Genomic DNA, 26122 nt, shown 5'->3' with positions numbered 1-26122 from the left:
CTGAACTAGCCTGGATTTTGTCTTTATTTACACCCAGTATAAATGAGAAGATAATTGTTTATCTCATTCTGGTTACTCCATGGGGCTTATTCATCAATAAGTAACCCAACAAGAATACAAGTTAAAATTTGTTGCAGAGTAACTGTTGATAAGGGGACTGTAGCCTTTGACTGGTGACTTCAGCAGTGTCATCAGGTTGTATCACTAGTTGGGTTCAGTAAAATAGAAGAATACTCCATACAAGGTAGAAGTGTTCAGTGTTCATACTGTATCCACCAAAAGATTTGTCTTCCTCGTGTATAAAATTAAACTTAAATGTCATAAGCTGGTTGCATGGCACACGTTCTTGTCAATATCTTGTCAATAGATACAATCTGGGCATTCACTGGTATTTTACAAATCGTTTCTTTCCATTCTAAGAAACATAAATTCATCTGTTGAACTTATCTTTAAACGTAAAATACTAGAAATCAGCTAGGCTAAAATCTCAGTGATCAAAATTCAACAATCAGCTTAATGCTCTGTGTTTCATGTTTCTGAATTGTTTTCCAATGAGTATATGGTAAAGGCACGGTCATTTTGAAATGTATTGTTGTTATCTGACGGCATTATTAAGCATCCATACTTTGAACTGACACCAGAAATTAACTTGTAAGTTAATATCCAAAACAAAATCTGTATTTATAGTTAATTAAAGCTGGAGCAGTATCTCATAAAAATCTGAATTTTTCTTTTATAATACTCTTCCAGTGCAGATGACAAGGCGATTGGGGAAGATAATGAATAGTATCAGGTCTCATTGGGGTTTCAGTGAAAGTTAAGATCGATCAGCTTCTTACAAATTATTCTTGGTGCCCTGTACAATTAGACTGTAAAAATTTGGTGTTCTCTCCACTGTCTGACTGTTCCCTCTCTGTGTTTCAGGTCGAGTTGGGCTATGGAAAGACATCTTCACTGTTTCTATGAATGAGAAATTTGATTTAGTCTATAAACAGAAGATGGGAAAATGTGACCTCACATTTGATTTTTATTTATAAAAATGCATGCTTATGATATCCAAATATAGAAGTGCTTTATGCATTCATTTATTACCTGCTGGACAAACTACTGTAGCTATTATGTGTAACCAGATTTAAAGAAAGAAAAACAATCGAAGTAAACCATAGATCAAGTAAGCAATCTAAGAAAACCTTAAACAATTTAAGTGTAAACCAGATACGATTATCTTTGATCCTAAACAGCTGTTCATTTTCTGGTATTTTGATTATTTGTCCACATGCAAGAACTTCCTAGACAATACTAGAACATTCAGTTGTTAAGGAATTGTATTATATACGTATAAGGTATGTATCAAATGTGCAACTAGAATGTACACCTTTTCAGGCCCATCTTGCTTATTTAATGTTTTATAATGCTTTTCACTAGGACCTAAATAAATGTCCATGAACCAAATAAATTATTTCAGAGGGGAACAAGTAACAGGCCAAAACTGTATGCTAGAATGATCTCAGGGGTTAATCATCACATTTATTTTTATAACTGGTAAATCAAGTATAAATCAATCCCATTCCAAAATAAATTATCAAAGTGGGATTCACATTAAGTTCTGCACACCCTTATCTCTGTAATTTCTGAGTAGATTCTGTGTACTGGCACACTCTGCAAGACAGGCCTTGTTATGAAATATAGCTGTGATTGTCACTAATCCCCAAACCCATGCATGCTTTCATGGATGACTGCACACAGCAGTCTTCTTGATGGAAGAAGTTCAGCTCCATGCAGAAGGTCAGCAAACAAGCTTTCAGCCTGCAGCTCTAGCTTAGTCCCTCAAAATGGGGACCAAGACATCTGGTGCAGAGGTCTTTCTTCAGGAATTAGTCTCTAACTCATGTTGGTTTACTGTGCAGATCTGAATTTCACCTATTAGATACAATCAGAGAAGATAGGGTGCTGGATATCCTCCTGTTCCATCAAAACTTAAGGACACTCAGCACTGTTCTCTGTGCTGCTGGACTCCCTCAGACCTAAGATAAAGTGGATATGTGTGGCAATGTTAGCAGGCAGAGGAAGTGGCAGCAATGAAGGAAGAGAGTTTAAAAATACACCACCAGGTGAGAGTATTGTACAAATATTCATGCAGAACGGTTTCAGTAATTGTTAGTCATGGCTAGTTGGTCTGGATTATGATCAGGATGCAAGTTGATTTTTTTTTTATTTTCTATGACAGGTACACAAACAGCCTGAAGCAGGCTCCTATCACTGTAAAACTCTCCAGAATTATTTCATTCTGTTAGGTAATTACATCAATGCCTTTTAGGTTCTCAGCTGCAGGAGGGTCATTTTTGCTAGTTAAATATTCAGTCTCACCAAAAGCCATGAGGAAAGACTAGCAGATTTTGGGTGTTTCAGTTCTGTTGGAAAACAAACTGTCAGTTTAACTGGCAAATGGTGTAGCATGATGTGGCTTGACAGCACTTTTCCTTGTATATTTGTGGGTGAAAATGCTTTCAGTGAAATTTTATTTCTATTTTTATATTTTTAGTAATGTATGAATATTAAGCAGTACACATTATACTTATGTGCTTGCTTGCTTATTGAATAAAAGATGTGTTCCATGCATTATGGTTTGCTCATTTTGGAGACCTCCAATTCAAGCCTTGTAGTCTTCAGATACAGATCTGCTTCACTACCCACACCTCCTAATTTAGGACAGAACTGCAGCTAGATGGCATTAAATCAAACCACTGTCTGACCCAGTGAGCTGTTTCTGACAGCAGCCTATAACAAATCACAGATTCACACAGAATCACAGAATTGTAGGGGTTGGAAAGGACCTCAAGAGATCATCGGGTCCAACCCCCCGTGCCAAAGCAGCTTCCTTAGAGCAGGCTGCCCAGGTAGGCGTCCAGACAGGCCTTGAATATCTCCAGAGAAGGAGACTCCACAAACACACTGGCCAGCCTGTTCCAGGCCTTTTCTCACCGTGAAGAAGTTCTTTTGCATGTAGGTGCAGAACTTCCTGTGCTCCATTTTGTGGCCATTACCCCTTGTTCTGTCCCCACAAACCACTGAAAAGAGGTTGGCCAAATCCTTCTGTCTCCCACACCTCAGGTATTTATAAACATTGATAAGATCCCCTCTCAGTCTTCTTTTCTCCAGGGTGAACAGATCCAGGTCTCACTCTTTCGTCATAGGGAAGATGCTCCAGGCCCTGTATCAACTTTGTTGCCCTCCGCTGGACTCTTTCCAGGAGATCCCTGTCTTTTTTGTACCGGGGAGCCCAGAACTGGACCCAGTACTCCAGGTGAGGCCTGACCAGGGCAGAGTAGAGGGGGAATAGTAGAAATGCTTGTGCAAGAATACAATTGAGAGTACAGGACTATGTATCTTGTTGTTTAGTAGTACGTGTTTTTTTTTTTTATTCCCCTGTGCTGGTATTGACACCATCCTATGACCGTAAGTTCATCATCTAAATACCCACTGTGTGACAAAGGACTCTTTTTGTCTTAGAGACTGCCAACAGATAGTGTAATGTGATGTTCCTTTGTTCTCGCATTGCAACAGATGATACAGTCACTCTTCCATCCACTGTTCACTTGGAATTTTGTAGACTTGTATCTTACAGGTCTCAGCAGCTCCATGCTGAGGAGTCCTAGTCTGTCATACAGAAAACTACAACCTACAAAATGTGATGAGCCACAAGAAGACACAACTAAAGAGAGTAGACGTCTGCAGTGGAAGTTTTGCAGAGGAAGACAAAATTTTCCCACCATTCCTGTGAATGTGAGTCAGAAGAAAACATCATTGGCACCAAAAATCCACTGAAGTTGTTTAATCCTGAGGGCATAAGAGCAATACATCCTTACCACCTGCTCAAAAGGCTTCTAAAGTTTCAAAAGACAGCAGTGAATCCTACTCGCATTCCTAGACACAGTCTGTCTCCTTTGCTGCATGAGAAAACAATTGCCAGCCCCCAAAGGCAAACCTGTTGGGTTCTAAGGCCATTTTTTTTAACATCGAAGTGTATACACATGCCAATGCTGAATCTAGCTGAATGAGAGCAACCAGTTACCAACCTGGAGGAGGAACAACTAGTACAAACCAAAAAACTTTACTTAATATAACAGGAATAACCTCTGTGATAATCTATTGTGTATCTACAGCTATGCTGGAGCTCCTTATTTTAGACTTGTTGCTGTGTGCTAGGAATCTGCTTTCTAGACCTGGAAGGATTGCCTTCACATAGAGTTAATCTTTCCTATCCCTTGATCACATTGCTTTTGGCTGTTATGTGGAGGAGTCAAATGCCTGGTCAAAGCCCATTCCTACAGACACCATGCTGAAATTCTGACTTTGGCTATCTGATCTTTGCAAACATTTTATTCCAATACAACATGACACCAATAGTTCTGGCAATAATAATGATTCATAGGCTTGAGTCACCATTATCATGCTATTCAGTCTTTCCTTGGTTATACACAATGCCACTGAGCAGTTATAAGCACAGGTTTAGAGGGAGCATGAAATAACAGAGACTTAGCTAAATCAAATAATATTAACAAAACATCCCAAACCCAAGGACCACACCCATGGAAAGGACACAGTACAGAAATTATTATGTGTAATCTCAATACATCCTGTCACATCCTGTCAGTGTGATCACTAAATAACGCATTCTTCTTTACCACAGGATCTGCAGACTGGTGTTCCCTAGTGTCTGAATTATGAAACATGCAGATGAGTATTTCTGCTACATGTGGTGTTGTATATGTGTATCAAATAGATAAGACAAATAATTGCAACCAATTATGTGCTTTATTGTGATGATGGAAAGGGTGTCTGCAAAAATGAATGCCTTCATTGAAAAACAGAACTTGGACAGATATCAGCGTAATGTGGTTTAGACCTCAAATGCTGAGTCGTACTTCAGTGAAAATTGCTGTTCTCTCTTCAGGGAGTGGCTAGGACGTCAACAACTCCAATTCCACTCTGTTCTAGTTTATCTGTATATAAATTATCCTTAGCAAAGATGGAAGAATGATGGCAGATTCTGTAGGCAGACTGGAACAAAGCCTCTTTTCAGATATCAGGCTCAACTTATACACAGGTGTGTATAATATCCAGTGTCTTGATAACATCTGAGCTGTGTGGACTTGCAAGAAAAGTGTATGAAAATGCAGGGTGATTCTCTGTACTTTATGACTCCAGTGTGTGGGAATTACTGTTTTTTAGTAGCTTAGGACTCTATACTATAAACTGACTTCAGAAACAGTGAAGCTGTTTAAACCAGTGGAGTAGAGAAAAGGGAGGAGAAGCCTCTGTACTCCCTGCTAATGCAGGGACCTAGATGAGATTCTTGTAACAAACTGCCAGAGTTGTTTTTCTGGATTTTGCCATTTGATCAGTGAGTAGAATTGTTATGCCATGCAACAACTTTTGCTGGAGTTCTCCCTGTGCACAGATGACAAACCCTGGCAATGCACATAGAGCAATTTTAGAAGCCACAACCTCCAGCTGCCCTCTGCCTCCCTGCTAGAAATGGCCACCATAGAGGAGTGACAGCAGACACAAATGTGTGCTGCCTCCTCAGCTGCTATGATGTACAGGTTGACATATTAACAGAGACTGATAAGGATGGTGGTTTTGACTTGTGGAAAACACACTCCACAAACAGTAAGATTGTAAAGTAGGTTTGTTTATTCAGTGCTGGGCAACATGGGCGGTAGTCCCACCAAAGTCATGCACACCTGATGTGGCAACTTACCATGGTTATATGCAGTAAAGTGTTACATATGTATGAAGTTTCACAACGTGCCTATACATAGGCATAACCTATCCCCACTTCATATTAAAATTAGTTCAAGAAGTCATTTCCATAAGCTCCTCCCCTCTGCAGTTGCACATTGTCTCCTGGTGGTGGTTGCTGGCGGTCGTGGGGATGAAGGTTGGTGACTCTTCCTCGTCACCGCTAGTTGACCTCTTGTTTTTGCGCAGACTCAGTTGCTTCTTGGCTCTTGTCCATCCGTAGGACCAGTTTCTGACAGTTTCTTAAGATAGGCTCACACTCTTATCAAGAGACTAACCTTGGTAAGGGGCCCAAGGCTTCTTGCTTTAATTAATTTGCAGAATGCACACTAGTTGGCAAAGACACTAAGTAGCATCCACTAGTTTGATACCGTCAGCGCTCTATCTGTATTTGCTAAGATTCTCCTAACTCCCTCTCTCAGTCAGACATGGTATGTGACATCAGGTTACAGGTTAATTTGAAAATGTCCAAATATAATAAGATCATGACACTGATGGACAGGTTTTTGTGATTCAGTTTGTGGAATAAATAAGTCTAGGTTTTCCATAGTCATACCTCTACATCTTCCCCAATTAAAAAAAGTATTTTGATGCTGTTCCACCCTATCTGATTTTTAAGGAGCCTGAGCTCTCAGGTGGATGAATAATTTTAAGAGTACAAAATGGTTAAAATACTATGCTTGTGATGTGACTGAATGTTTTATACCAGCCTTGCAAAGAGCTAAATGATTTCAGGAATTGTACTGGTGTGGAGAATCTAGTTTCTTGTATAAAACAAGCATTGTTACTCAAGCCACAAGCATCTAGTAACGAAGAAATAGAATCACGGTAGGACTATGCCAGTCCTATGCCAGAGATTTGTTATGAGACTGCTTGAAAGAGAAGAGTACTTAGCTTTTTGATGCTAAAAAGGGATTCATAGCATAGATTAGAGAGAGGAGACTTAAAACACTTCGTACTTTAGCATGATAATAACAAAAACAACACTTTAAGCGTACCTATATGACAAGATCTTCATAATGCAACAACAGGGTAACATCCATTTATGCACATTACTAAATTGATAGCAATAGATATAGAGCACCATCTACTTATTATCTGAAGTGACCTACGATACCAGCACGTGGTTTGTGCTATCACCTTGGTCAACATACTTTCTCCTTGAGCAGTAATTCCAGCTGCCTTAATGTCGTTGTCTGGCAACCTTGGCTGTTTGATCTGAAAACACAGAAAAAGTATAGATGAACATGAACCACAATAGTACTGTTGAAGACCACTGTAGGGACACAAATGGGGGAGCTTTGGCTTGGCATGCAAAGAACTACAAATGCAAGAAAGTGGCTTGATCCTACCTTCGTTCTAGCTGTTCCTCACAACTTTGCACTGCTCGTAAACAAAATCACTACTTTGGATCCCTGAGCAGAACAGAGATGTGGCAGCTGTCCCTCTTCTACCAGTGATGACTTAGTGTAGAATATTTTTTGTTCAAGGATATATCTATACGTATATGCTGCTGTATTTGGCCCTTGGAATGATACAGAGTCCCAAGGTCAAGAAAGCTATAGTGCTAGTTCTCCCTTCTACTTATAGTGCTAATTCTCTCTCATCAAGTGTCCCTCAGAACTATAAACATGCCTCCTCCCCTTCTCTCCAAGCACAAATGAAATCTATTTGTACCTGTTGGTCACCAGTAACTTTGAAAATTTGAAAAAATCTTTTTGAAAATAAATAAATAATAATAATAATAAAAAGATGTATTACCTTGCTTTAATTCCATTTCCTCATCCCATTGACTTGCAACAGGCCAGCCAAGTCTACTTTCTACAGCTGGCTCTACATGTGCAAAATTCTAATCTCTGCATATTTGTCTTCGGTTTCAGCCTTAAGTAACTGGTTCTGAAAAGCTTTGCACAATGTTATTCATATCTGGTTTTGTGGCATGGAGTCCTGAAAGCTAACTTTTGCCATATTTTCAGCCTCTGAATTCAGTGGAATTGCTCGAGTTTTAAACAGGAAAAGTATCTCATAATTCATCCCATCATAACTTCTGGAAAACAGCACCTGTACTGCCCTCCAGTGGTGGAAGTATAGATATGTTTCTGATAGCTTTCACAATCCTACCGTTATGTTTACTTCTCTACACTGCACACAGTTTCAGAAAAGATCTCTAGGTGGCCAAAAAAACAAATCTTTAATGATCTGTTCCAAATGTTAGTGAGTTTAAAAGGAAATCAAGAGTAACATCTTATTCTCCTTGAATGTTAGAGGAAAATCCAACCCTAAGTGTATAAAAAGATTTACCAATTTACTATGTCCCATGTAATAAAGAAAAGATTAAACTTTTATTCCAGAAAAGACCCCACATTTGTATTTTAATTAGTTTTCACTAATTAATTAGGATTTTTAAGCTCCTCTGTCTCTCTAGGAAGAAGTCCCTCCTTTTTTTTCTACTTTTCTTTTGCTGCTCCTCTTCTTCCTCCTGCCTCCTTTCAAAGTCTTAATCCTATTTTTGTATCCCTGGTATTACACGCCTTCATTCTTTCTTTGTCTGAGAGTTTTCTTAGCTTTGCACTTGCTGGGAATAAAGTTGGACTGGAATTTACAAAAATTTTTTTGGAGGAAGAACAATTTCCTTGCAGATCCCTTTTCAAAATTACATTCTTTATATTTCACTGGGGGGGAGTAGCAAGGGATGGTGGTGAAAAAACATTAGTGCTCCACTAATAAAGCTGCTGTGAGAGCACCTTTCTTTTTTATAATATTTTTATTATTATTTTTATGTAGAATATGGATCTACCTTTCATTTTTGAATCCTTATGAAACTGCATTGACTATGATTTCTTTAATACACAATAATTTACAATGTTAATTTAGTTAACAGGCTGATTAGTGCCAAAGACTCATATTTTCCCAGTAGCAGATCAGTGGCTTAGAAGACCATTCCTTTCCCTTTAGCAATTAGTCAACATTCCTATGGCAACTATGGCAATTACATATACAAGAAAAACATTTCTAGAAAAGAACTAATTGTATGTCTACCTTACTAGATGCTCACATCAGCAGCTAGACCCTGCTTTGAGAGCTAGAAAACTCACAAGTGATTTGTGACTAGAAGTCAGGAGCAATTTGACTGCATAATATGGAACACTTACCTTTTTAGCACGCTGCAACTTTCTGCAACTTTAGTGAACAGGAAGTCAAGATAGGGCACAGTAACTTTGCCAATACTTGGAATCTATATTTCAAAATACATAGATCAGTACATGCATAAATACATGAGTAAGTGCTATAGTGATACCAGATATTTTTAAATACTTCATTTGCATTACTAATTTATTCTTTTCCTTAAGAAAAATAAGTATCTTATAATTGTGCTTTTGTTCTGTATATTTTGCATGACTGCTTCTCAGCAAGTTGTCTACAATTAAGCAGAGCTTGGTAACCCTCTCCCCCCAACATGAAAGTCCGCAAGTTTTTTCATAGTATGAAATAGAGATTTCTCAAGTCTCTAGCTCTTATCTTCCATGTGCATATATGAAAGCATATTCATTCTCATCAGCACCTTCTCTTGATCCAAAATAGTATTTAAAGTGTTTCAGGTGCATATGTCATCCTAATGGCTTTTTAGGGACTATATCATCAAAGAATTTAACATCAAGCTTAGCCGAAATGTGCTTAGCCTTTTACAGACTGATTGGTTTAATGTGGGTGAGGTGAGCTGTTATGTTTACATTTTAAACTACAAAAAACAAAGGAGACAGACTGGGGGTGGGGAAGATTACAGTTTCCTACATTTTCAATACAAAAATGTAGGTGTGCAATAACACTGGTGCAGATTGTGCATGAGAATCCTCCCCATTTTTCAATGTGTCAGTTACATTACCATATAAATGCCCAACACTCCTTCAAGTCCTACCTCTGCCTATGGCTTATAAATTCACAAGTGTGAGAAGTGTGCTGAGAACCCCTCCCCCCACCACCATTGAGACAAAAAGCAGCTGGTACATCTCGGAGTTCACAACTTAATCTATGCACACTCATAACACTGCATGTTTGTGACTAAGCTTTGAGTAGTGTCCTTGTTTTTAATTGCAAAATCTGGTAGTAAATGGCAACTTTTTCAACCAGAGTGACAAGCCACAGATAAAGAACAAAATTTTAGAATTTAGTTCATATTACTTTTGCAAGTTCTCTATTACTTTCACTTCAGCTACTCATATAAGATTTCAACCATATCTAACATCTTTTAAATAATATTTGTCTTGAATCTGCTCCCATTGAAACATAGGGAAATTTTGCACCTAAGAAGTAGGAAGTGTCCCTAAATTATTATAAACAGCAATGACTTAGCATACCTCTGCCAGCTCAGCATCAAATTGTGCTTCTGTTAGACAGATTAGAAAGATTTCAATCACACTCCTGAATTCATCCTTTCTGACTGTTAGGGTCTGAGCAACATCAAGCATTTAAAATGTTTTTTTTCACTTCATCTTCTTTTACGTCTTCTTGCACGTCTTTTGAAGTAAGATCTGCCCAAAGTCCCAGGAGAATAATGTAGGATCTGGGACAGAACTCACAGACATAGCTGTAAAATATATTAGGTAATCATATTCTCCTAAGCCTGGCAAAGTCACACCTTTTTTCTGAGAATTCAACACAATCAGTTTATTTGCAGATACATAAGCAAATCAGCTGCTGCTTGTCCACTTATCTGAAGGCAGTAAATAAACAAACACAATTGTAATGGCTTACTAAGAGATCTTTCATCCCTGAAAGTACAGTCTTCTGTTTTTGTTTGTTTTCCAACAGAATAAAAATGTTTCTGGACATTTCTATTATAAAATCATCATATTCTAAGAAAATCATCAGATTCCATGGTCTGTCTTTCTGCAGCTACAACCAAAATAGTAAGGGTTTAAAACTTAAGTTTTAAAAGTTAAAAATCTATAAAGTACAACACATAGGTGTGTCCTGCCATCTCAGACATGATCGCTTTGCCCTGTATTTTATTTGGTTACTGAGATTTGGGTACACCTATCACATACTAGTGGGTTTAGCATTTGTTGTTCATATGTGGAGCCTACAGTCAACATGTATATTAGTGCACATCAGCCTCTTTCCTTCAAAAAACAGGCCAAGCAACAGAATGAGTAGATGTACAGTGCAGCACAGCTTACAGAGATACCTTGTGTTACACCTCCCATTCTTGCTGGGCCCGAATGAGAACTACACAAGGCCCAGAAGGTTTTGCCTGTTTCTTTTGGATTCATGAGCCAAGTTCAGCCACAGCTGTGAGCATTTAATTACCTCCCAGTTGAATCAATGGAGGTTCTGTGCACAAATCTAAACCTAGAGGCCAGCTCATATGCATTTATGTTTTTTTTCCAAAGTTTAATCTAGGATCTGCCATTAAACAAAACATAACTGCCTTCAAAAGATTTGTTTACAAGAAGCAAGATGGCAAAATACAGCTTCTTGTTATTTACAGCTTTGATGCAGTTTTATGGGATTTTTTTTTAATGCTCATCCCTTTCTTGCACAGAAAGGATACAGTCTTGTACATTTTGACTCCAAGACTTTTTGACACAAGAAGGTATTCAAATGCACACCGGATACAGCTTTGGTGAATTCAACAGAGCTGTCACAGCTTACCCCTGCTGTGACTAACCCTAAATCTTAAGCTGTATGGCAAGGAGAAGAAGAAAAGTGACATGAGCCATGATGGAGGAAGCTTTGAATGATAATAATTAAAAATTACTTGCAAGAGGAATGTCCACTTTGGGATTAACAGCAAATTCATACTTGATTGGCACAAACTATAAATCTTAGTACTCCAGAAAATGAATTTTCAGTGGTAAGTGTACAGTCATTAAAAATGAGTTCCCAAACAACAAGACGTATCGAGTATGGTAATATGATTTAACTGGCAACAGCGAACTTGCAGTGATTTCAGAATATAAATGAGACAATAGTCCAAGGAACCAATGAACTTCAGAGAAGGGAATAAAATTAAGACCCTCTCCCTACAAACAGGTGGAATAAGTGTGGGGTGGGGTGAGAAGAGACAATGCTTCCTCTTCCACCCTCAGTTAAAAAAAAAAAAAATAAAAAAAAATCTGGATCTAATGTCTACAGGATCCAGCAAATATGGCATACTTGTGTGGGGTGACTTCTTTCAAAGTGCTGAAGGAACTGTGTCCCAAATGCCAAATGGCACAAGTGTTCCTTGGCTATTGCAGCTTGCTACACTAAAATGCACCACTGACTCTGATGCAAATACGGCAGAAAGCACTGAGTGAACAAGGCTACCTATGAGTTACAAAGATTTTGTCCTCTAAATCAAAATCCTTTTGTTGTTCAGAGTCCCAGGACTATGAAAATTTAGATCTCAGTAGAAATCTGCAGCTGATTTAATTGAATGCTGCTTGCTGCCACACACCAATGCTCTGTTTTGCGTAGACTGAGGTCCTGAGGTAATTGTGATTCCTTGACAGGAAGAGCGTAAGTTACTGAAGTCTTCTGCATTTGTCACTCTGGCCATGACTTGGTTTAAAACAGAATCATCAGAATAAAACAGAATATAGGACATGAAAGGAAGCAGCGTGGCTGGCAACAACAATGATAGGAAAACACATATATATATACACACACACATTACGTACATATAAATATATTCTTGACACAAGACCTAATTCACTGATGTTTTGACTGAGGCAGTATCTGGTACCACTGCAGAGGTTTTGGACACTTTTCATCTGGTTGCTACTAGTCAGCAAGATCTCTCTCCTACACTACCACTTACAAATATGCAGTTTAGTCTATCACTCTAGTGAGCTATTCTAGTGTCCAAATAACAGAGAATTTTATCAGCCCTCATCTTGAAGTGCATATTAATGCATATTACAGCATTCTCAAAGTCTTAAAAAGCAAACAAAAAACAATAACCTTTTAGTTAAAGCCTGCTATTCTATTAAACAGTTCAGTTGCTTAGATGTTTAGACTTTTAGGCTTTTGCATGTCAAAAATGCATGTACCAGACACCAGTTCATTACACAAATTACTCTGTCTTATGAAAAGCTATTATGAATTTTCCACACCAGAAAATCTGAGGCAAACTATACTGTAAGTATAAACAGAAAAGCTAACCCGGAATATAACAATCAGAGAGTGCAGCATGGCATATTCAACAGTTTCATAAGCGTGGCTCACTGGTGACCTGCTAGGCAATGTTAAGTAGTCTGTATCTGCTCTGTGCAACCACACAGCTCAAACAGTATTTGCAGTTACAACAGTATTTGCAGTTGCAAGCTCTGTTATGTGAGCTCCTGTCAGAAGTTCTGAGAACTGACGATGTTCTAATGCTCAAAGTTTTGAGAGCTGTTGCTCTGTGGCACATTCTGACATGAAGAATCTGTCTTTGCCTGTTTCTGATGTATTTTACATGCTACTGCGTCCAGTTTTGGCATCTACAGCGGCTAGTTACAGGCCCCACTGTACAAGACAGATAGTGAAGAGTCCAACACAGAGCCACAAAGATGACTGAGGAACTGAAGCATCTCTCCTATGAAGAAAGGCTTATAAGAGCTAGGACTGTTCAGCCTAGAAGAGAGAAGGCTCGGCGGAATCTCAGTGTGTACAAATACCTGAAGGAAGGTTGCAAAGAGGACAGAGCCAGACTCTTTTCTGTGGTGCCCAGTGCCAGGACAAGAGGCAGTGGGCACAAACTGGAAGACAGGAGGGTCCCTCTGAATATCAGCAACCCCTCTGTGCTGTGTGGGTGACAGAGCACTGGCGCAGGTTGCCCAGAGAAGTCATGCAGTCTCCTCCTTGAAGATCTTCAGAAGCCACCACGTGGTCCTGGGCAGCCTGTTCTGGGTGGCCCTGCTGGAGCAGGGGATTGGGCCAGGTGATCTCCAGAGGTCTCTTCCACCCTCAACTGTTCTGTGGTTCATCTGCTTAACAGTCTTTAAATCACACATACTATCAAGTACAGCCTGTCTCATGCAGCAGACCACAGGGTGATTCTACTTACATAGTTCTCCCAATTCGACACTTCAAAGGAAGTGTTTTAGAAGTCTGAGGTCACGTTTTCCTTTTGGCACATACAAGTTAGAAGTGTGCTTTCTTCCCAAATAGAATGACAGAGTACAATATATTTCTTCCTCTTTCTGTCATGCACCAATCAACCAATTGCACCTTGCTCCTGCCATTCAGTTAACACAGTATAGAAATCAAATATTAGCAATGGGAATTCTGTGACTTCTGTAGCTTCTCAAAAACTTAGCATGCTATGTACAAAGTAAGACACAATGTACGGATTCTCCGTAAAATTAAAAAAAAATAGAGCAGACATTACAAGGCAAAGTGGAAATGCACTTGGTTTTCCTCTTGTCCTGCTAAGCCCTCTAGCAAAAATGCAGAGCTAAACAGCATTTCACACAGGTATAAGAGCCCTTAGCACCCAAAAAAAGAATAAACAAACGAAACCACTGCAGTCCCAAAGCGTGATTCTATTTCTAAATTTTTCCATTATGTAGCTCAGTGTTTCAGAAAATTAGGGAGAATGGTAAAATAGACAGGCAAGGAGACAGACAGTGAAGGACAGAAGAAAGGGAAAGAAAAAAAGATGTGAGAAGAGATAAAAGAGAAGATCAGGGAGGAGAACAGAAGGTTGGAGAAAAGTCAGAAAACACAAGGAAAAAGGTCAAAAGAGAAGTCAGAGAAGCCCAGTGGAAGTGAAAGATGAAAAAACAAGTTAGAGACAAAGTTTGAGGAGACAGAGGAGAAGGGCAATGAAGGTCAACATTAAAGGAAAAAGGTCTTAGAGAAGGATCAAAATAGAAAGGAAGGGAAGATGAGAGAGGAGGAATACAGGAATGGAGTCGGTCACAGAAAATAAGGTTAAAAAGAAGTAAGCAAGCAAAGGGAAATAAAAGAAGATCAGACAACCTGTGGAAAAAAGCTCACACAAGATTAGAGGGAAGATGGTCTGAGAAAAGGTCAGGCAACTGAGGTGATATGGGTGACCCATTCGGCGATAGACTAGAGCTGATTGATACGGCAGTGCACTAAAGGTAACCAGGCTAGAATAAGAGGAAGTGGGAACCAATCGGAAGAAGTTGTTAGGCTCGGACAGGCCTATAGAGAGCTACACGTGATCAACAGGAATGCACCAATCAGAAGCCTGTAACTATGCCTGCTAGCCACATGCAGCGTGTGTAGCTGGCTCAGAAGATACATAATGTCTTGCATTGGAAAAATAAAGGGTCTCCAGTTCTCGACAATCCTGGAATTCGTGTTGTCATTCCCTTCAAATGATGGCCCCGGTGTGAAAGGGGTAGAGCAACGCTGCACAAGCGTCCAGAGGGAACCTAGCTGAACGAATCAAGCTTGCAGCTGGACTGCAGTTTTAACTGCAGGACATCACCTGAAGGACAGGTGAGCAGCTGGGCATTAACAATGGGAGCAAATCTTTCAGCAGCAGCAGAAGCTATAGTAAAATGATTAACACAACTATGAATGAAAGCCAGGGATCCCGGGCTCAGAAGATAGCTGTGCTAATTTTAACGCCAACACAAAAATTACTCTGGGAGCAAAAATGTAAAGAAGTGTGCGAATTAGCTGCCCTGGGTAACACAGAATGGCAGCCTGGCGACCCCCTCCGGGTAGTCGGGATGCCACAGTTGATGGGGACTGAGCCATTACTTGAACGCAGGGTCCAGTGCCACCTGCACCCCCGCTGTCACCTAAAAGCACCCGTCCTTCCACCCGCCCTGCCACTGGCTGCTGCGTTTCTCAGGTTTGAGCGCCCGCCCGCACGCCCCAGTCGCTGCCATGTTCCGCCTGCTGCTGCGCCCAGGCTCAGGCCCCCCCCGGGCCCCCACTCGCCGCCGACTGCCGCCGCTCACCCCCCTTCTCCTCCCCCCCCCGGCGGTCCTCTGAAAAGGGCAGCCACAGATCTCAGCAGTGCAAACAAGAAACTCAATAAATCCCAGCAGCTGAAAAAAACTTTTCAAAGAATGTGGTGATGTAGGGGTTTCATTCCACATTGGAATTTCATCAGTATCTCTACCTGTCTGTGTCAAGTGGTGTGGATATGACTGCGGTTCTCTGCAAACTTGGTTTCAGTGAATCCTCACTGCAATCTAAAAGGGCTGCTGGTACACGAACATTTCTGTTGGCATATGCTATTCACAAATTGTTTGCTCCAGAACGAATAATTTGTGTGGCAGCGACACAGATGGCAATGTTTAACAAAAGGGAAACATTACATTGTTCCTTACCCAGCTAAATTAGCCAGCTAAGTACCTAAACATGCAACTGGTATGGTTGGATTGCCTACTTACTGATAGCCGTGTTAGAGCCTCAGGAGCTAGACATCTTACGGAGTATTAAAGCACTTGCCTGCCTAAAATTCAATTATACTGAGAAAAATATCACAAGAATCAACACAATGGCTAACATTCACATTTTAAAGAAAATGGATGGCATTGGAGAGGCTTTCAGGGTAGGGCATAACTGCATTACCTGAGAGTTCCCTAGGCTTCCAACCTTAGAGGCTATCGCGCTGGGAAAACCTGGTGTGCCAGCTCTAAGGAACAGTACGGAGCGTAGAGTGGAGTGGAGACACCACGGCGAGGCTCTGTAACCAGGTGGGGACTCAATTGTTCTTGCGCACACCCTTCTTGCGCTCTGCCCTTCCTGCTCGCCCTGCCTGCGCGAACTGCCGCGCCACTCCCTTCTGACGCGCCACGCCCTGTTTGCCCGCCCTGTTCACCGCGCTCCTGGTCGCTCGAGCTCTAGCGAGCAGCCCTAGGGGCAGCTTTTGAACGGCTGGGGAGGGGGCGCTGCTGGCTCCGCCTTCGTCTCGTCAGCCTCCCTCACGAGGGCTGCCGGGTCCTGGCGGCTCCCTCAAGTAGGCTCGATGCTGGAAAAATTAGCCCTGCCTGGCCCGTTCCCCCGCTCCGCTGCAGAACGCGTCTGCCCCGGAGCCGATCGCCTCGGCAAATGGTGAATAAATAGTGAATACTAGCATAGTGAATTGAAATTTTGACCACGGGATCCAGTATTGTGGTGTAATTGCCTGAAGTAACTAGGGAAATAAAACTAACGTTCACATTTTAAAGAAAATGTACGGCATTGGAGAGGCTTTTAGGGTAGGGCATAGCTGCATTACCTGAGCGTTCCCTAGGCTTCCAACCTTAGAGGCTATCGCGCTGGGAAAACCTGGTGTGCCAGCTCTAAGGAACAGTACGGAGCGTAGAGTGGAGTGGAGACACCACGGCGAGGCTCTGTAACCAGGTGGGGACTCAATTGTTCTTGCGCACACCAAGACCGTTAAGCTGAACTTTTTGCTACCCTGCGCCGAGGACCTGTCATGTTTTAACAAATGCTGTACCCTAGTGTGCTTTTTGCTCATTATAATATCAGTATAATACCAAAACACACCTCTATCCCAAAAGCTACCCGCCTCCAAGCTGCGACCACCCCTCACTGAGCATGCGCTCTGAATTTCTCGGAGCCTATTACTTTAAACGGAGACGGGAGAACTTTTCACCAAGCACAACTAAGAGATGCTTGACTAGAGCCACTCAAGCTCCACCTAAAAGATAGAAAATAATACAAATTGGCCCAAGAGAGAGGGGATGTTAGGGAAGATACCACCGTCAGGGGAGATACCATCCCGAGAGAATACATCCTTAGGACCTCCTGACTCCTGGGACCAGTCGACGGGCTGAGCCTCTCTTGTCCCCCATTGGGACGCCTTTGGGTGAGATTTGAACATTTGGTTATAAATCCTTCTAGAGTCTTTGATCCTTTCAACGTGTTAATTACCAGGCTGCGCACCTGTAACACCTGTGTATTTCGTCCATGCTAGCTTGCTTTTGCAGACAGTCACTTTCGTCGGCAACCCAAAGAACCTATGTACCTGTTGCTGTAATAAATCACACTTGATTGCATTGTCCTTGCTCTCATTAAGTGCAACTAGGGTAAGGATGGGTATACATTATTGGTGAATCCGGGACCGTGATAGTTCAGTGTTCTGAATCCAACCAGACCCCTAACGGTTAATGCGTTATTGGTGAATATCCGACTGGACCCCTAACGGTTGATGAAATCAAATTGGTGAAATCTGTGATTGTGATAGTTCAGTACCCTGAATCGGGCCCATAACAGTTGATCAGCTACACCCATTTACGCGACAAGTATGTAGGTATCTATGTACATACATACTGAATATACACTCTGAACATATACTCTCTATGTATGGTGAATGGTTCTAAAGGAAAACATCACAAGGAGCCTGCAAACTCAGAAGGTATCAAAGCTGTGTCCAGGAAAATATATACAACCTCTGTGTAGTATATAGCATACAATTTGTACAGATGTATATTATAAAGAATAAAAGATAAAATAAGAAACGGCAAAATCTCAGCAAAACACATCTGACACCTGAAAGCTAAGAAGTACTACTAGTCCCTCATCTGCTGTACAAACATATGTGAGCTAGTGATTCTGCATAAGTTTTCAAAAACATCTCATAACCATGAGATTCCCTTCCAATTGATGCGTCAAAAGAAAGAGTCTAGAAGCACTGATTAAGAAGAAGATTTACATTGCTGGAAAGCATGTGAACATATTAACATAGACAATAACTGTATGCAGAGTGTAACATTTTACTAAAATACAATGCAGCATTTTGCTGCAGCTGTTATATCATTAAAGAAATAGCACTTACCATGGATTCTTTTTCTTCAGACAAGCCTACAAATTCATAATAGTCAAGGTATCTAGTCTGTTCTAGATCAATTATCTGGATTAGTTCCTGGAAGTCTTTATCTTTCACTTGAAAAACAAAGTAATGGAAAATATGATGAAGGTCATTTCTTGTGATTTTTCCATCTTTTTTCTAAGAAAAAAAAAAAAGCATAGAAAGCATGCATAAAAAAGGGCAAATGTTTACTAAACCAGTGCTAATTCTAACATGCTATTCTGACTCACGGAAAGCTGACTCCACAATCAGTAAGATTGTAAAGTAGGTATAATTTTTTTATATTTTGGTGAAAAGTTCTCCCGTCTCCGTTTAAAGTAATAGGCTCCGAGAAATTCAGAGCGCATGCTCAGTGAGGGGTGGTCGCAGCTTGGAGGCGGGTAGCTTTTGGGATAGAGGTGTGTTTTGGTATTATACTGATATTATAATGAGCAAAAAGCACACTAGGGTACAGCATTTGTTAAAACATGACAGGTCCTCGGCGCAGGGTAGCAAAAAGTTCAGCTTATCAGTTGGTGTCCGGTGGGTCAGGAGCCGGAGATCCTGGGTTCCAGAGATGTCTACTGTGGATTAGGACCCGTCGATCCTGAATGCCAAGGAGCATCTCTCGACCAAACATGATCCGGAACAGAGAGTCCAGGTGTTCAAAAATCTGAACTGGTGTCTCGTCGACAGGCGAACCCGAGGTTATCGAACAGCGTCCGGTGTTTCGGGGGCCAGTAACCCAGGGTCCAAAGAAGCTCTCATGTAGTTCTTGACGGATCCATCACTGGGTTCCGAAGTTTTCTTCTGACCCCACGGTATACCGGGTCAAGACCTACTGGAGAATATCTTCGGACACAGCGATCACTACCTCTCGACTTTCCGGAGACCGTACTCGGGTCTCGGCATAGCCGACACACCTGCCTACCGTGACTCTCTTGCGACCCTGGTTTAGCCGGCAACCGACCCATCGGAGGCTGTCTTCTGACACCGGCTATGCCAGCTCCAACCTACCGGATTGTAGGCTCCGGCCCCACCGGTGACCATGTTTGGAACTCGGGATTGCCGGCTCCCAACCCAACGGAGGCTGTCTTCTGACCCCGGGATAACCGGCTACTTCCCACAGGAGGCCGTCTTCTTACCTCGTAATTGCGGATCGCCATACCAGAGCCGCCCGAGATCCGACCCTGACCGCAGTGCGGCTAGCAAACACTTCGTCCGGGACCGGAGCCCAGGGGCTTGGTACGGACGGCCGCCGCTCCGGACAGGACAGAACCCCCGGGCCCGGGACGGCCAGCCCCCGAGTTGATTGACGACAGCCTGCAGCTTCACTACACGGCTGGCACCCATGCCGCTCGTGGCTGGACAACAGTGTAGGGGGATCGGTGTCCCCGAGCCGCCCGAGACGGGACGGTGCGGCGAGCACAGATGCCACTCAGGACCGGAGCCCAGGGGTTCGGGACGGACAGCCGCCGCTCCGCACAGGGTAGAACACCCGGAACATTACATTGTTCCATACCCAGCTAAATTAGCCAGCTAAGTTCCTAAAGATGCTTTCTCACAAACCACCTTGTCCCCTGCTCACCACCTTTGGGTTTTTCCAACTAAAAGAAAAGTTTCTGTTGTAACATCACAATTTGAGTGAAAAACAATATGTATAGCTCAAAAGATTATACTGGTCCTCTCTCGGCGTAGAATATTTGCATTGTGCCAAATGCTAGTAGATATTTTCATATATTTTTCCATGCTCTGTGATAGCTTAATATATGCAGATTTTCAGACCTGCGTCCTCTTGTGTTAGAGATAAAAACCATAAATGATGGAGAAATTGCATTGTGAATGTGTCTTAGGCTGCTAAATATTTGTTTTTCAGTTTTTTTTTAATGTAGGTATTTAAGTACATTCGTTAGCGTATTTTTGACAATTGTACTTAAATACATACATATTTTCTCCCCCTTCCTCTTTGAGTAGAGGGGGATTGAGCTGTGGTGGAGTTTGGCTGCCCACCCGAGGAAAACTGCCAGAGATGGTCAAGCGCCACCCTAACAGGAGTTTTTGTACTGCCTGGAGTTATTGACGCTGCTTATGAAGGGATCATGCAAGCCATGGCACGGACTCCCTTGCCACCATGACCGCAGTGCGGCTACCAAACACTTCGTCCGGGACCCCGCGACCTCCGGCTCCTGGCCCACCGGAGACCATGTTAGGAACTCGGAATCGACAGGTCCAGATCCACAGTGGACCATGTTTGGAACCCGGGATAGCTGGCTCCTGACCCACCGGACACCATCGTTGGAACTCGGGATCGACTGGTTCAGATCCACAGTAAACCCTCTTCTGCCCCCGGGATCCCTGGCTCCCGGCCCTCCGGAGACTGTATTCGGGACTCGGTATCGCCGGTTCCCCAGCCTACCGTGACTATCTTGCTGCCCCGGTTGAGCCGGCAACCGACCCATCGGAGACCGCGTTGGGAACCCGGGATCGCCGGCTGCTTCCCACCGGAGGCCGTCTTCTTACCCAGTAATTTTGGAGTCCCGACCAACCGGAGACTATCTTTGCAACCCGGGATTGCCGGCTCCGGACTCATCGGAGACCGTGTTTGGAACGCGTGATTACCGGCTCCTGACCTACCAGAGACCATGTTCGGAACGCGGGATGGCCGGCTCCCGACCTACCGGAGAATAGCTTCTATCCCCGGGATCGCGTGCTGCCGAACCTCCGGAGACTGTGTTCGGGACTTGGTATCGCCGGCTCCCCAGCCAACCGTGACTATCTTGCGGCCCCGGCTTAGCCGGCAAGCGTCCCACCGGAGACCATCTACGGAAAGGCATTCCCTCTCATATGGCAGGACAACCTTACCCATAACCATCCCGGGTTCCGAAGACGGTCTCCGATGGGTCGGTTGCCGGCTAAACCGGGGTCGCAAGATAGTCACGGTTGGCTGGGGGTCTGGCGATACTGAGTCCCAAATATAGTTTCCGAAGGGTCGGCAGCCGGTGATCCCGGGGATAGAAGATGGTCTCCGGTGGATCTGGACCTGTCGATCCCGAGTTCCAAACATGGTCTCCGGCGAGTCCGGAGCCAGCAATCCCGGGTTGCAAAGATAGCCTCTGTTTGGTCAGGACTCCACAATTACGGGGTAATGAGACGGCCTCCGGTGGGTAGGAGCCGGCGATCCCGGGTTCCGAAGACGCTCTCCGATGGGTCAGTTGCTGGCAGCTTGTCCTGCAATATGAGATGGAATGCCTTGCCAGGCCCCATCTCCACAAATACGGAACACTCCGGTTGGCAAGGCCAAGGGTGCATTTGAAGCCCTCGGTATAATAGGTGTCGTGCAATTGCATCATTCTGATTCATTCTGGTATACAGATAGACTAGCCATTATGTTGACTCTTGTGATATTTTTCTCAGTATAATTGAATTTTAGGCAGGCAAGTGCTTTAATACTCCGTAAGATGTCTAGCTCCTGAGGCTCTAACAGGGCTATCAGTAAGTAGGCAATCCAACCATACCAGCTGTTCGTTGCCTCCCTAGAGGTGTTTCTCGTATGAGAGGCCTTCCACCCCGTCCCTATTCCTGTACTGTTGACCGAAGTTGTAAGCTCCTTATCTGATAGCGGAATCCCGACCAAGCAGGTGGTGAATGGATTGTCTGCGCTGGCCATCGAGAGACATGTGGTCCTGTCCCGTCACGCTTGCGAGGATGACCCAAACGTTTCGTCTGGGCTGTATTGCGACCCATGCGGCGCTGGAAGTGCAGAGGTGGAGGAGGGTGGTGGTCCCAACCAAGGCTGCACACCACAGGCTGCTGCTCATCATGGTCCGTGTTCAGTGGAAATACAAGCACGCCCTTGCCCTCATGTTAGCAGCTGGTACGGTCCTTCCCACCACACCCCCTGTGCCCCACCCCATCCCCCAGTATCCAAGTTTCGCAGCATCACCCTTGCTTTTCCTGTTTTAACTGACGTTACTCCTGACTCCATTGTCATAAATGCTTAATAATGGGTGGTACATCTTCGCGTTGTAGTTATATGAGATAGTGTTCGGTAGTGTTATATGAGATTCCTAACATAGATTAGCTAGTCTATCCTATGGTGTCTCTTGAGTCCCCCCCTTTTTTTTGCTAGCAGGTTCTTTGCTGTGCGAAGGACTTGTTCTACTGCGGCTTGTACTGTGGGTGAGTGTGGCATGCCTGTCTTGTGCGTGATACCCAGAGTGTGAAAAAATGACGTTGTAGAGTGGCTGACATATGCAGGGCCGTTATCTGTTTTTCTTTCTTTTGGGATATCAGGGGTTGCAACAGCTGCCTGAAAGTGTGCTTGGACATGGTGGCTAGTCTCGCCTGCCATTGCCGTGGCCCAGATTGCATGTGAAAAGGATTCGTGAACATATTTTAACCTTCCGAATTGGGGAATGTTAGTAATGTCGGTTTGCAAAATCCGGACGGAGGAGAGGTCCCTGGGATTGACGGTAGTCAGCGGGCCTGACTGCTGTTGACAATCAGGACAGGTTTGAAATATAAGTTTTGCCTCCGTTATAGGGAGGACAAATTGTCTGGATAATACGTTCGCTTCCTGGTGAAAGAATTGGTGGGACAAACGAGCCTGAGATAGTGTATTTGTTACCGGGACTTGCAATGCTATGTTAGCTAGCTGGTCAGCTCGGGCATTCCCTTCCACAAAAGAACCCTGTAAGGTGATATGCCTCCTAATAGGAATTATGCAGTATGGATGGCTCGACGCTTGAATTTTGCGAATAGTGTCTCATTCTGAATGTGCCTGATTTGAGATCGTTCAATTCGTTGTACCAATCCCACCGCATAAAGTGAATCTAACACAAAATTAACTGGGACCTGATGCCATTATTTAAATGCCATTATTATGGCATGTAATTCCACTATCTGGGGGAACCTAGAATGCTCTGTAGTGTATGATGGCACTGGCCTTCTTGTTCCCATGTAACAACAGCTTATCCTGTTTGCCCTGAACAATCAGTTTGTCCTTGGACAGCGTGGCGTCTCTATACGGTATTAACCTCGAGTAGCACACTATTATAGAAGGTGAACATTTTATGAGCTGGGAGGTGTGTATCTGGTTGACCATCAAAGCCCGACAGGGCTGCCTGTAGCTCAAGGCTATTCTGGCGGCATCAGTCAAGGTAGTCCTTAACTATCGGAATAACAACGCTTTTTGGTTCCTCTCCGGCTATCTCTACAGTTCGTTCTCTGCCTTTCTTAATTAAGGCCGCAAACATTTCAATGTGGTGTCACGTTAAAGGGTGTAGCTGATTAATCTTTTTGGGCCCGGTCGGATTCAGGGTACTGAACTATCACAATCACAGATTTCACCAATTTGATTTCATCAACCGTTAGGGGTCCAGTCGGATATTCACCAATAACGCATTAACCGTTAGGGGTCTGGTTGGATTCAGAACACTGAACTATCACGGTCCCGGATTCACCAATAATGTATACCCATCCTTACCCTAGTTGCACTTAATGAGAGCAAGGACAATGCAATCAAGTGTGATTTATTACAGCAACAGGTACATAGGTTCTTTGGGTTGCCGACGAAAGTGACTGTCTGCAAAAGCAAGCTAGCATGGACGAAATACACAGGTGTTACAGGTGCGCAGCCTGGTAATTAACACGTTGAAAGGATCAAAGACTCTAGAAGGATTTATAACCAAATGTTCAAATCTCACCCAAAGGCGTCCCAATGGGGGACAAGAGAGGCTCAGCCCGTCGACTGGTCCCAGGAGTCAGGAGGTCCTAAGGATGTATTCTCTCGGGATGGTATCTCCCCTGACGGTGGTATCTTCCCTAACATCCCCTCTCTCTTGGGCCAATTTGTATTATTTTCTATCTTTTAGGTGGAGCTTGAGTGGCTCTAGTCAAGCATCTCTTAGTTGTGCTTGGTGAAAAGTTCTCCCGTCTCCGTTTAAAGTAATAGGCTCCGAGAAATTCAGAGCGCATGCTCAGTGAGGGGTGGTCGCAGCTTGGAGGCGGGTAGCTTTTGGGATAGAGGTGTGTTTTGGTATTATACTGATATTATAATGAGCAAAAAGCACACTAGGGTACAGCATTTGTTAAAACATGACAGGTCCTCGGCGCAGGGTAGCAAAAAGTTCAGCTTATCAGTTGGTGTCCGGTGGGTCAGGAGCCGGAGATCCTGGGTTCCAAAGATGTCTACTGTGGATTAGGACCCGTCGATCCTGAATGCCAAGGAGCATCTCTCGACCAAACATGATCCGGAACAGAGAGTCCAGGTGTTCAAAAATCTGAACTGGTGTCTCGTCGACAGGCGAACCCGAGGTTATCGAACAGCGTCCGGTGTTTCGGGGGCCAGTAACCCAGGGTCCAAAGAAGCTCTCATGTAGTTCTTGACGGATCCATCACTGGGTTCCGAAGTTTTCTTCTGACCCCACGGTATACCGGGTCAAGACCTACTGGAGAATATCTTCGGACACAGCGATCACTACCTCTCGACTTTCCGGAGACCGTACTCGGGTCTCGGCATAGCCGACACACCTGCCTACCGTGACTCTCTTGCGACCCTGGTTTAGCCGGCAACCGACCCATCGGAGGCTGTCTTCTGACACCGGCTATGCCAGCTCCAACCTACCGGATTGTAGGCTCCGGCCCCACCGGTGACCATGTTTGGAACTCGGGATTGCCGGCTCCCAACCCAACGGAGGCTGTCTTCTGACCCCGGGATAACCGGCTACTTCCCACAGGAGGCCGTCTTCTTACCTCGTAATTGCGGATCGCCATACCAGAGCCGCCCGAGATCCGACCCTGACCGCAGTGCGGCTAGCAAACACTTCGTCCGGGACCGGAGCCCAGGGGCTTGGTACGGACGGCCGCCGCTCCGGACAGGACAGAACCCCCGGGCCCGGGACGGCCAGCCCCCGAGTTGATTGACGACAGCCTGCAGCTTCACTACACGGCTGGCACCCATGCCGCTCGTGGCTGGACAACAGTGTAGGGGGATCGGTGTCCCCGAGCCGCCCGAGACGGGACGGTGCGGCGAGCACAGATGCCACTCAGGACCGGAGCCCAGGGGTTCGGGACGGACAGCCGCCGCTCCGCACAGGGTAGAACACCCGGAACATTACATTGTTCCATACCCAGCTAAATTAGCCAGCTAAGTTCCTAAAGATGCTTTCTCACAAACCACCTTGTCCCCTGCTCACCACCTTTGGGTTTTTCCAACTAAAAGAAAAGTTTCTGTTGTAACATCACAATTTGAGTGAAAAACAATATGTATAGCTCAAAAGATTATACTGGTCCTCTCTCGGCGTAGAATATTTGCATTGTGCCAAATGCTAGTAGATATTTTCATATATTTTTCCATGCTCTGTGATAGCTTAATATATGCAGATTTTCAGACCTGCGTCCTCTTGTGTTAGAGATAAAAACCATAAATGATGGAGAAATTGCATTGTGAATGTGTCTTAGGCTGCTAAATATTTGTTTTTCAGTTTTTTTTTAATGTAGGTATTTAAGTACATTCGTTAGCGTATTTTTGACAATTGTACTTAAATACATACATATTTTCTCCCC

General features: G+C 43.6%; 1 protein-coding gene and 1 long non-coding RNA gene across 7 annotated transcripts in view; one reads left to right on the top strand and one right to left on the bottom strand.

The window, feature by feature from the left end:
• The window catches only part of SULT4A1 (sulfotransferase family 4A member 1), a 37820-nt gene extending 35201 nt beyond the window's left edge, over positions 1–2619 (top strand). For 5 of the 6 annotated variants that reach the window (XR_014688339.1, XR_014688340.1, XM_084505804.1 and 2 more), the window contains one exon: positions 925–2619. Coding sequence is in view for 3 of the 6 variants with exons in the window: in XM_084505804.1 (XP_084361930.1) it covers positions 925–1037 (113 nt within the window). In the remaining 3 variants the exon portion in view is untranslated. The remainder of the gene's footprint in view (positions 1–924) is intronic. The other variant, XR_014688338.1, reaches the window with a different exon arrangement.
• On the bottom strand, positions 2177–16556 carry LOC311429694. Its single transcript, XR_014688348.1, has 3 exons — positions 16333–16556; positions 8958–9040; positions 2177–7023 (listed from the first exon to the last, which is right to left on the bottom strand). It is a non-coding gene; the product is annotated as an uncharacterized lncRNA (long non-coding RNA).
• Positions 16557–26122: the final 9566 nt, after the last annotated feature.

This window comes from Aythya ferina (genome assembly GCF_964211825.1).
Source record: "Aythya ferina genome assembly, chromosome: 1".
Lineage (NCBI taxonomy): Eukaryota > Metazoa > Chordata > Aves > Anseriformes > Anatidae > Aythya > Aythya ferina.
Note: the sequence above shows the minus strand (reverse complement) of the source record. Positions and strands in the feature narration are given on the sequence as shown.